We start from the raw sequence: 10,811 nt of genomic DNA, 5'->3' as shown, positions 1-10,811 counted from the left end.
CAATACCTTGTTTTTAAAGTATTGTTTCCAGATTGTTCGATAAGATTTCTTTTATATATTGATATTTTGACCTTGGTCCTGAATATCTTCCGATGCCAAAATAAAATGATGACTCCACTTCTTACTGCATTACTGCCTCGCATAAATAAAGCTTCCTCGTGTAAAAAGACCATTTGACTATTCATTGTCAAACAATTTAGTAAACACAATTAACGCTTAAAGTGCACTTGTAAATATTTTTATGAATAAACTGCACAATCAGGTCACAAACAACACTTTACCGTGTACGTAGTCACTCCTCCCGCTGACGTAGGCTTTATCGATTTACCAATAAGCAGCACGTATGCCTTTGATATATATATAGGGAACTATTAGGGTTCCCCTAAAATCTAAAATAATCAAAGAATATGTTACGCTCAACATTTAAGACGTTACAACAATTTTACCGTCCATGGTCTGGAGTATGTGGAAAGTCACCGGCATGTGATTGGGTAAGTAAAAACAATGTATTCATAAGCAAACATGCCGTCACTTTTTGCTCATCAATGTATTTTTGTTTAGCATTAGCTTTACTCTTCTCACGTTATAATTTTAGACTGTATTGTATTTTTCAGCAGACTATTAGAGGAATTGTATCGAGTCAATTGACCCAGAATCCACAAAACCAGTTTCCAACAGGTAAATTAACAACACTACTAATTCTCAATTATTAATTTGAAAACGTTTGAAGCAATGAACTACATTTCAAATGCCGAGCTTGATGGTTATATCAGGACTGTTCAGTAGAAGTTGAATTCTTGAATTAGTTAAAATAAAGAAAATATTTGGCCTTTAAATCATATTTATCGGTTGCAATGTAACAATCATAAATGTCACTGGATCCAAATAATTTTAAATTTTTAACATTTTTTAATTTTTTTTTTAAATTAGAGTAAAACCAAATGGATATATTTAAGTTAAATCTATTTAAACTTTTTAACTCCAGTTGCTAATTAGTTAGGGTATATCATGGTTTATCTTTCTACTAGTGTTAATACGAAAAGAAACAATGATGTATTCAGCCGCTCGTACATATTTTGGAAATATTTTGATCTCTACTTTAGATAATAATGTGGCAAAAATCTTATCTAGTGTATTGAAAGAGTGTAGCTTTTAATTTTAATGTTTCGCTCATTATTCCGATTTTTTTCTCCAGACGACTCCCATTTCCTACAAATAGACTGTGAAGAAGAATGCTTCCATTCACTAACAAAAGGCAACAACAGCAGCATCCTTTCTAGAGTTGAAGAAAACAAACCGGAAGTGGTTTTTCTAGAACATTTGCGGGAAACAGATTTCTGGGGGAAAATCCAAGCACCAATGCGTCATTTAGGTTATACCGGAAGTGTTGAAGATTTCCGTCATGGCCGTGTTAAAGGTGTGTTCGTGAGGAATGACCTGGTGCCGCTCCTCAATCAATGTAAAGGAAAAACTGTTTACAAATCTGAGATGCCAGACCCTTTGTAACAAAATATATGATAAGTATTAATACCTCAGAGATAATCTACCTCAAACCTACTTATAAGTTTTTATTGTATTGCCATGTTTTGTAAACATGGAGATATTCGTGACAGAATCTCGTCTGCTTAAAACCAAAGACATTATTACGATTTTTGTGCCATTTTTTAAAGATTAATAATCAGATCTTTATTTTTTTTTTTTTTTTACGTTATTGTTTATAATAGTAAACAATTATATTTATATTGTATGTGTTATTTAGAAGAATTATTCAATAAAATACAATAAATAGTTCTTGAGTTCTTTCTTCAAATTTTTGACAATGGTATAATGTGTACATGTATTCACTTAATATTTCTACTTCTGATCGTGTGTTCTGCTGAGAGACATTTAAAATGTTGAAATGTATGATATGGCTTAAAAAGATATTCAAGGTGTACATCAATCAAGACGGCTTTCTGAGTTGAAGATGAAGCCGCTTCTCTTGGACTTGTTGTATATCACCTAGCCAGTCGTATTACATTCAAGTCCTTATCATAATGTACCTTATATATATATAATTAAAAGAAGAAGCAGAAATCGAAATTAATTAAAAAAAACAAACAAACAAAACAGACAAATAAAAAAAAAAAAACCAAAAAAGAAAGAAAGAAAAACAAATAGTGAAACTGAGAAATATATAGACAAATTAAAAAAGTACACATGTTATTAAAATAATTGAAAAAAAAAGAATATAAACCTTGGTAAAAACCTTTATGAACTTAACCTTGAACAAAGAATGCAATGCATAGCAAATGATTTTGCGTGACCGGAATAAGAATATAAAAGTACGTCTAAATACATCTATCTAAACCGTTTCATAAGGCTGGGTAAAATTGATAAGAGTTAGAAATTAAATCTTTGAGAAAACTATGAATATATCATGCTTTGTTGTCGTGGCCATGAAGACTTGGCGTGATGTAAATATCATTTAATTCTACCAAAAATTGATACATATTAGAATTAATATTAAAGTATCTACAAAAATGTTAAATATATCACACAAAAAAGTGATAAAAATAATCATACTAAGGTCGTTTTTTTTAAACTAGAATTGTTAGAACATTGTTTTTTTGACTAGTTTTGACTACAGATTTCTCCGTTTACATTACCAATACGAACAACTTACGGAGAGTGTGACCTGACTATAGACGCTTATTCCTCTCCGTTTACATGATCAATACAAATAGCTTACGGCGAGTGTGACCTGACTATAGATGCTTATTCCTCTCCGTTTACATTACCAATACAAACAGCTTACGGCGAGTGTGACCTGACTATAGACGCTTATTCCTCTCCGTTAACATTATCAATACAAACAGCTTACGGCGAGTGTGACCTGACTATAGATGCTTATTCAGGACTCTCCGTTTACATTATCAATACAAACAGCTTACGGCGAGTGTGACCTGACTATAGATGCTTATTCAGGACTCTCCGTTTACATTATCAATACAAACAGCTTACGGCGAGTGTGACCTGACTATAGATGCTTATTTCTCCTCTAGTGTTTACAGAGTTTCGTGTTTTTGTCCTGATCAAGGTTCGTATTCTTCACTGACCTTGTGAGATTCATCACTGATAGAGAGCGAGCTATTCCTCAGTAGTTAAGACCGAGGTATTAATGTATGTGTATGGTTAGATAGAATAATACCATTTCAAGTTATTTCAAGTTCAAATATCGAAATAACGAAATAACTGAAAGATAATAAATAGAATTCATTAAAGACTGAATCCAATACCTACCAAAGTTATAAGTATGACTTGGGCATGTTGGGTTCTTGTAATTTATGTTAAATAAACAGAAAAACGTTTTATAAAAAAGAAAAAAGAAAAAAAAAAGAGTCAGAAAGTTTGCCCAACGCCTGACAAGGGACCTCTGTTTTAAAGGTCTCATCACTTTTACTTCTAGTCACTACTTATATCTTAGGTCAGACCTGGAGTGAGAATTGAACTCGGGACCTCCCGACCACGAAACGAGCGCTCTACCACTGGGCTACCGTGACTGCCCATTGAGAGTTATATGATTCATAGAGAGTTAATTGAAAAAAAGACAATGATTGCTTTATCTAGCTATTGAAAATGATGGTGTTACTCTCAAATTCTGATTAAGTATCTTTGATATTATTTCAAAACATCAATGATATTGAACGAAAATGAATGAACACACGGGATTCTCTTTCTTCCGTAAGACCTTTAATACTTTTCGGGAATGATAAGACATGTTTTGGATTGTTTTTACGATCATATATATCTTATCTGATAAATTATGGTTATAAAATTCAGATTATTTACGCAATACAAACACACATAAAAATAAACAAAAACTAAATATAGAAAACAGTCTTTCTGTAGTCAGAGATAGAATGTTCAGAATGGTAAACAAATATTAAATATGATCCTCGCTAGACGTAAAATGTTTTTTGAGCCCTTGGCGTCTGGGATGATTACATCAATTATAATGCTTGTTGTAAACCGATCTTCAATCTCTTTAAAAAAAAAACAGGCGGACGTTATTTTTATCAGATAAAATCAATACACTAACCTTAATCATACCTTAAGAATAAAAAAATTCTCAATGACTTTTAACGCCTATACATCATAAGTTCATTTTAATAGCCTTATATATTGAAAATTGATTCTAAATAGGTTTTTATTCATTATTTTTTGTTGGAAAAAAATGGATGGAAATGCTTCGTTCATTCCGTTACGAAAATGATTCGATTTTCAGTAATTTTTTTAAGTCCCAAGGCATGTATTCTAATTCAATATCCCTGTCGTTTATGCAAGTAAAATTTGATTCCAAAGGTTATCTGCACTCAGTTTAAAGATAAAATGTGCAGTCAATATGAAATAAATGTTGTCTCGAAGACTAGGAAGAAAATAACACACAAACAACAAGCTAAATATATCAAAAGGGAGGATCTCCAACAAACCGTTCAACATCGACGTCTTTAACACGCTGTCATCTCGTGTATGCGTGCACTTTTACAATATGTTACGTTCGGTAATACAAGGTGCAAAACGCTTTCATCAACCATTTGGATATTTGACCAGGAATGTAGTTTCTAATTGGGTGAGTTTGACAACAATTTTTCCCCTGTAAGTTATTAATTACCGGGTATTATTTAATAGATGTTAGCAGACTGATAAAAATCAGTAGCAGAATATTTTTTAAGTTCTCCCTGATATCTATTTATCCAAGACTTCGATGTGTATTCTGTTTGTTTTATCACATTCATTGTAGACTGAGAACACAATTGAAAAAGCACATAGCCCTTGTACCGTCTCATTTATTGCATTTAGTCGAGTTAAATTGTTAAATTATTATAACTTGATTTTGTTGCAGCAATGTATGAATGGAATACATGTAGCATGGCGAAACTTAAAGAACGAACATGTCAAATTTTATTCTACAGGTAAATATTCTACATACATGGAGTGTAATAGATGGTGTATATATTAATTAAAATTCCTGATTATAGAAGACAATTATTATCCGTAGAAGATGTTAAAACATATCGACAGAAAACTAGTAAGAACATTTGGACTTTACCCATATACTATTTCAAAGATTCTCATAAAAGTGCCATCGCTCAATCAATTGGTAAATTCCATCTACATCATGTAGAGAACTTTCTTCCGTATATTTTTCAGTATGTATAAAGTTAGCATCTGATGAAGAAGAAACTTCTAAACTATAACAAAATATATTTAAAGAAAAGAATACCATTTTGGTCTCATATTAATTTTTGTCTTCCTGAAATAGAAATACTGAATATTATTCTTCATATTAAAACATTGACTCGCGAACGTTTGTATCATACAGACATTCCTAAATAAGATACCCTTGAAAATCCATTAGATGGCTATTCATATAACCTAACTCATTTTATCATTCATGAATAATTCATAGGCGCATCATATGTCATTGCGATATCTCTTTTGCTCTTATGTTATGCATAAAAAAGTCTGTTCTTTTTTATCAGATGATCCGCATTACGTAGAAATTGATTTCTCCAAGAAAACCTACGACGATGAATCTAGCGCAGATAAAGACCTTAAAACTATTTCTCCAGTGTTGGAGGAAAAACCAGAATTCGTCTACATAGAGCGGATCCAAGAAGAGCACTACTGGGGTAGGATCCGCTCCCTGATGAGGAGGCTGGGATACACAGGGTACCTTGAGGATTTGAGGCACGGCAGGGGTAGAGGGGTATTTATCAGAGACGATGTTCTCGAAGTCATCAAGCCGTATTATGGGACGGTGTACAGGTCAAGGCGACCTGATCCAATCTAAAACTCACAGAATACTAGAACTGGTATAAGCTGATCCGGTGATAGAAACTGATTTTTATTATATATGTTGTGATTATTGCTAACAAAACAAATTAAATTGCTTGCATAATTATAGTGATCTACAAGTATATACGTTTTATACATATTAATTTTTATCTACAAATATGTAATTAAGCTCTGTTTACATGGATTCATTTACTTAGAGGTGTAAATTTTACATGATTGTAGTCAAATTTTATCCTTGGTATGTGAATGAACTATTTTCATTGCGTTCACAAGCACTCTCAATCTGTACGGAAATCAGTAGTACGTTTAAGTACTTGTTTTGGATTTCTAGTTGCTCTTCGACTCACTCTATGTTCCTCCCATATACTAAGAAACACACGTTCAATTCTTGCTTAAATGCTACTTAAAATAATATTTGGACATGATAATAAAACAGCAGGTCACTGTTTTTTTTCTAATATAAAAAAGATGCATTTTCAATGATATCGGTGATGCTATATGTTAAAGATGATCTCAATATTCCATACCTGTGTAAGCTTTACTATGCGTTCACATGACTGAAAAAAACTCACATAATAAATTACTCATATAGAATTAAAAATTGTGCACTAATTTTAGTAGAAAAAAAATACACAATAACAAATCTTGCTTTCCCATTTTACATGCACCAAAATGCATCCGGGTGCAAAATATGTAAAATTTTGCATGCAAGTGAATAGGGCTTAAAAATACAAAGTATTATGAGCCATAAATACATTGTATGTATGTAAATAATTTTACTTATTTATTACAAGTGTGCTTTAAAGGTTTGTCAGTAATTGACATATTTATTGTGATCAATAAATATGTAAGTAATATACGTTTTAAATATAATCTACAAATATTAAGAATTACGCTTACATATATCGTTGACGTTTCCACAAGGGGTAATGTTCTTTTAAAGGTCTGAACAAAAAAGAGGATTTTATAATTATGAATTTGTAACTTTCTTGCAAAATGTCTTGGAATGATTGACTGATTGATTGTATGTTGTTTTACGTTCCATTCGAGAATTTTTCACTCATATAGAGAGGTCACCATATACAAGGTGAAGGGCTTCAAATATAGACCTTTAGTCGGCACTTAAGGCCATTGAACAGTGAGGGATCTTTATCGTACCAAAGCCATTCGTGACATGAGGCCTCGGTCTTTAAGGTCTCATGCGAGGGACCCGCAACTTGCATTTTGAAGTGCTGATCGAGTGGTTGGCAAAGGCACGGTTGCTACCTTATTTACTTAATTCTTTTTTGATTTCAAGAGTAAAAAAAATATTAAATGCATTTTTTTTTTAATTTAAGATAGTTAAAAAATATTTTTCAAAAATTAAATCGTTCATAACAGAAGTGCGAAGTAATTAAATATTGAACCCTTTTGATGCCTCGGGTATAATTGAAATAGAATATTCTAGCTTATTCCAACATTTTACATCGACGCACAACCTGCGCCACGACGTAGATCGATGGAATGTTTGTAAACAAACACAGTGTGTATATCGTCACGCTCGCATTAAAAGAATAAGGGAAAAAGAAAATGGATAGTTTGTTTGTGTCAGTGTTCAGGTCATCATGCAAAGCTTAAAAAGTGTTGGGAATTACCTAATGCGGGAATTGTCACATAGTAATGTTCAACATTTTTCAAATTCATCGAAGGTAGGAAAACTATATAAAATAATACAAAAATGAAAGTTAAAGACTTGGTAAACGATTATAAATATCACATGAAAATAAAGTTGGTTGAACATATTCATTTCAGTGACATATTGGTAGGCAGGCTTAATATAAATGTATATTACATGCGACAAAATGACCAGTTATTTATGTTTTAAAGTAACTGTAAAAATATTCAAAACCCGCTTGCTTTTGTTTTTAAATTTCAAAACGTGCTGCATAGCCGAATTCCAGTTTTCAACTAAAATTGCTTAATTTTGCCTTTAAAATTTACGAAGTGCACTCATGCCCAATAAGTATCAGTTTTCACTTTAATTTTTGAAGTTCTTTTTCAAAAAGTTTCTTTGAAGATTGCAGTTGATGTTACGATGCTTAATATTCCATTTTCCTGCATTTTTAAAAAAGTTGTAGAGGTCTTGCTTAGAACATGGAAGTATGTTTCTTCATTTGCGTGCTCTGCATTAGTCCTGATATTTATTACATGTATTTACATGTACATTCATTTTTTTTCCAGGTTTTGTTTGCATTCTGTTCAAATTGCAGAGACAAAAGTCTTTCCAAAGAGTTCGTACTATCGGGTAAGCAACAGTTTGTTATGGACGGCTGTCCCTCAGACAGGAAGAGTAACTCTTGAAATTATCATTTTATTAGAAATGATCATTTATTTAAATAAATCTCAAAAAGAAGCTTTATTAAAATTTTAAGCTTCTTGATATAACCCATGGTTATTTGAAGTTTTTGATCAGTATTGTAAATAGTTGATATTTGCATCCTTTAAAAGTAGAACCTTTTCTATATTCATAGAGAATTTTTTTTATATAAAATTGGATATAATCAAATACCAATTTCTTTTATTTTTTGTAAAGCAAACAATGATATCGGGAGTGATCTCTGATATGTTATTATGATATAACATGCTATTTACAGGCCTATTTTATAAGAACAGAAGTTATCAGAGGAACTAAAATACCACATAAGTAAATGCATCAAAACATTTCGCGGACATCTAGATCTGAATAATACCTGTTTTGCTATCCTGAAATATATTTGTTGAATAAGTTTTAATTATAAATTGCTTTATTGACCCTTTTATTCACTTTCCCTTAAAATATACTTGATTTATAACTTTCCCCTTATGATATTATCATGGCTTTTAAAGAAAATAACATGAGTGTAAAGTTACATATTACATTATGAATTCAGTGACTTTTTGTAAGCATTTTAGTAACCGCTGGTTTTCAGAACCTGAAGATGGACTATCTAAATGAGAACAAGTAGTTACCTTTCAGTTTAAAGACAAAATGCAGCTTTCATCTTTATTTCGGAACATTCTAAAAACCAATTTTAATCTATCATTAGCTGAAGACCTAGACTGCCTTAGAGTAGACTTTTCCTCCCAGGATTACGATCTGGACCGATACTCTCCAACTATAAGGAACCAAAACGAAGAATTCCTACGCGAGATCTCCGTAATTAAACCGGAAGTGATCTTCGTCGACCACATACAGGAAAGTCAATATCTGATGCAGACTAAAGGCACACTAAGGACTCTGGGATATACTGGACATCTCAGTGGACTCAAAAAAGGACGAGGACTGGGCATTTTCGTAAGGAAGGATGTTGCTGAAAGCTTGCGTGATGCATCTGTATCAGTATCCGGTAACATATCAAAAATGTTTGATCCCTTGTAGTTTTTAAGGATTATGTGATAGACATTCTTTTAATTACATAACAATAACATTACAATCAAGTGTTTTGAAGAAATGAGATATATGTATCTATTTGATATAGAGATGAACATTTTTATAGATTTACAATTTCATTATCTTAGCAATAAACGGTGATTTTCAGGTAAAAACTGTATTATTAGAATAATTTTCCTGTTATTTTTATAGTTTTTAATTGTTTAATAAAATTATGAATACATCTCTTGAGTTTCTTTTATGTTGAAAAAATCAATAAAAAACTAAACAAGCTACTTCATTTCGTTTAAATGTGAAAGTTCACAAACATATATGATAAGAAGCCTCATACTGTTTAGATAAATTTTCAAGAACCAAAAATAAGTAAGTTTAAGTATTATTACCATCAATGTATATGTTTCCGATTAAAAATTTGGAACAAACACAAAATTTTTGCATCCCAATTTGTTGTGTGTTTGTTTGTTTCACGTCCTTTCAAGAATTTTTCACTCATATTGAGACGCTCGGGAGGCCCGGGTTCGATTCTCGTTTGCAGCGCCGCGTCAAACCTAAGACGTAAACATGGGTAGTGACTGTTCCATTGCCAAGATCCCGACACTAGAAGTAAAAGTCAAGGGTCTTTTGGATGAGACCTTAAAAACCGAGGTCCTGTGTCACGACAGGCTTGGCACGATAAAAAATCCTCTCTGTTCAATGACCCTGAGTGCCGAGTAAAGGTCAAAATTTGAAGCCCGGAATACGGTGACGTCTCTATATGAGTGAAAATTCTCAAATGGACGTAAAAAATATGCACTGTACACTCAATCAATCATATTGAGACGCCACCAATTGCCGATGGAGGGCTGAAAATTTAGTCCTGTACTCTGCACTTAGGACCATTGAGCAGTAAGGGATCTTATTCGTGCCAGCATTTACTGCGACACGGAACCTCGAATTATACAATCTCATCCAAGGGACCGGTCTCCACGTCCTGCAGTGGGGATTCTAGAGCAAAGACTTTGACCACCGCTCCACATGGGGCGAGTTTTGTGTGACTCTGATATTCGCTAAATCGTATCAGTTCTACCTAAAGAAAACGTTATTTCATGAAATATGAAGATGACGAACATAATTGAATTTTCCAATATAATCTTGTAGCGTTTTCTCCAGTTCTCCAGAGCATTATTGTATACATCCCGTAATTTTATTTTTTTTTTCTAAATGTTACAATGTAACAGTATAATGTCATTACACACCTTCTACATGTAGTAACAAGCCGCATGTACAGTGCAGCTGTATTCAAGGTATTTCTAAGTATGTTAGAAAAAACGTGCAAACACTCTGTCTTCTGTTTTTGACAGAATTCATCAATATTTGAAATATTGGAAAATGAGGGTGTGCACAGTGGTTCTAGCTAGCATTTCTTGTTAAACCCAACTGACACTTATGAATTGCATTTTTTTGCTAAGATCAAAGGATATCCAAAATACAGAAATAGAAGCTTTTTGATATAGCTTTTTGTGTTTTGTTGTTTTGGTTCAAATTAGTTTGATATATGGTAAACTACGATAAATTTATATCA

General features: G+C 32.4%; 3 protein-coding genes across 4 annotated transcripts; all 3 read left to right on the top strand.

The window, feature by feature from the left end:
- The first annotated feature begins 392 nt into the window (after positions 1-392).
- On the top strand, positions 393-1,791 carry LOC133186428 (uncharacterized). Of its 2 annotated transcripts, none has more exons than XM_061321681.1 (3): positions 393-491; positions 618-678; positions 1,196-1,791. In XM_061321681.1, exons 1-3 carry the CDS (start codon positions 408-410, stop codon positions 1,504-1,506), a joined length of 456 nt encoding a protein of 151 aa, XP_061177665.1. In that variant the 5' UTR covers positions 393-407; the 3' UTR covers positions 1,507-1,791. The 2 variants fall into 2 exon arrangements, with proteins under 2 accessions (XP_061177665.1, XP_061177664.1); XM_061321680.1 differs by having other exon boundaries at positions 615-678.
- A 2,685-nt stretch (positions 1,792-4,476) lies between these two features.
- LOC133186310 (uncharacterized) lies at positions 4,477-6,289 on the top strand. The gene is made up of 3 exons (XM_061321541.1): positions 4,477-4,612; positions 4,886-4,955; positions 5,526-6,289. Exons 1-3 carry the CDS (start codon positions 4,532-4,534, stop codon positions 5,834-5,836), a joined length of 462 nt encoding a protein of 153 aa, XP_061177525.1. The 5' UTR covers positions 4,477-4,531; the 3' UTR covers positions 5,837-6,289.
- A 904-nt stretch (positions 6,290-7,193) lies between these two features.
- LOC133186309 (uncharacterized) lies at positions 7,194-9,474 on the top strand. Its single transcript, XM_061321540.1, has 3 exons — positions 7,194-7,529; positions 8,062-8,125; positions 8,907-9,474. Exons 1-3 carry the CDS (start codon positions 7,446-7,448, stop codon positions 9,236-9,238), a joined length of 480 nt encoding a protein of 159 aa, XP_061177524.1. The 5' UTR covers positions 7,194-7,445; the 3' UTR covers positions 9,239-9,474.
- Positions 9,475-10,811: the final 1,337 nt, after the last annotated feature.

The sequence above is a fragment of the Saccostrea echinata genome, unplaced genomic scaffold (assembly GCF_033153115.1).
Source record: "Saccostrea echinata isolate AGI-Se365-2 ecotype Australia unplaced genomic scaffold, CSIRO_AGI_Sech_v1 ptg000013l, whole genome shotgun sequence".
NCBI lineage: Eukaryota > Metazoa > Mollusca > Bivalvia > Ostreida > Ostreidae > Saccostrea > Saccostrea echinata.
Note: the sequence above shows the minus strand (reverse complement) of the source record. Positions and strands in the feature narration are given on the sequence as shown.

Bases quoted from the DNA above. Each gene is read 5' to 3' on its own strand.
- LOC133186428 (XM_061321680.1), top strand. From the start codon at position 408: ATGTTACGCTCAACATTTAAGACGTTACAACAATTTTACCGTCCATGG. The intron at 492-614 runs GTAAGTAAAAAC...TGTATTTTTCAG, and splicing joins AGTCACCGGCATGTGATTGG to CAGACTATTAGAGGAATTGT. The intron at 679-1,195 runs GTAAATTAACAA...TTTTTTCTCCAG, and splicing joins ACAAAACCAGTTTCCAACAG to ACGACTCCCATTTCCTACAA.
- LOC133186310 (XM_061321541.1), top strand. From the start codon at position 4,532: ATGTTACGTTCGGTAATACAAGGTGCAAAACGCTTTCATCAACCATTT. The intron at 4,613-4,885 runs GTGAGTTTGACA...ATTTTGTTGCAG, and splicing joins GGAATGTAGTTTCTAATTGG to CAATGTATGAATGGAATACA. The intron at 4,956-5,525 runs GTAAATATTCTA...CTTTTTTATCAG, and splicing joins TGTCAAATTTTATTCTACAG to ATGATCCGCATTACGTAGAA.
- LOC133186309 (XM_061321540.1), top strand. From the start codon at position 7,446: ATGCAAAGCTTAAAAAGTGTTGGGAATTACCTAATGCGGGAATTGTCA. The intron at 7,530-8,061 runs GTAGGAAAACTA...TTTTTTTTCCAG, and splicing joins ATTTTTCAAATTCATCGAAG to GTTTTGTTTGCATTCTGTTC. The intron at 8,126-8,906 runs GTAAGCAACAGT...ATCTATCATTAG, and splicing joins CAAAGAGTTCGTACTATCGG to CTGAAGACCTAGACTGCCTT.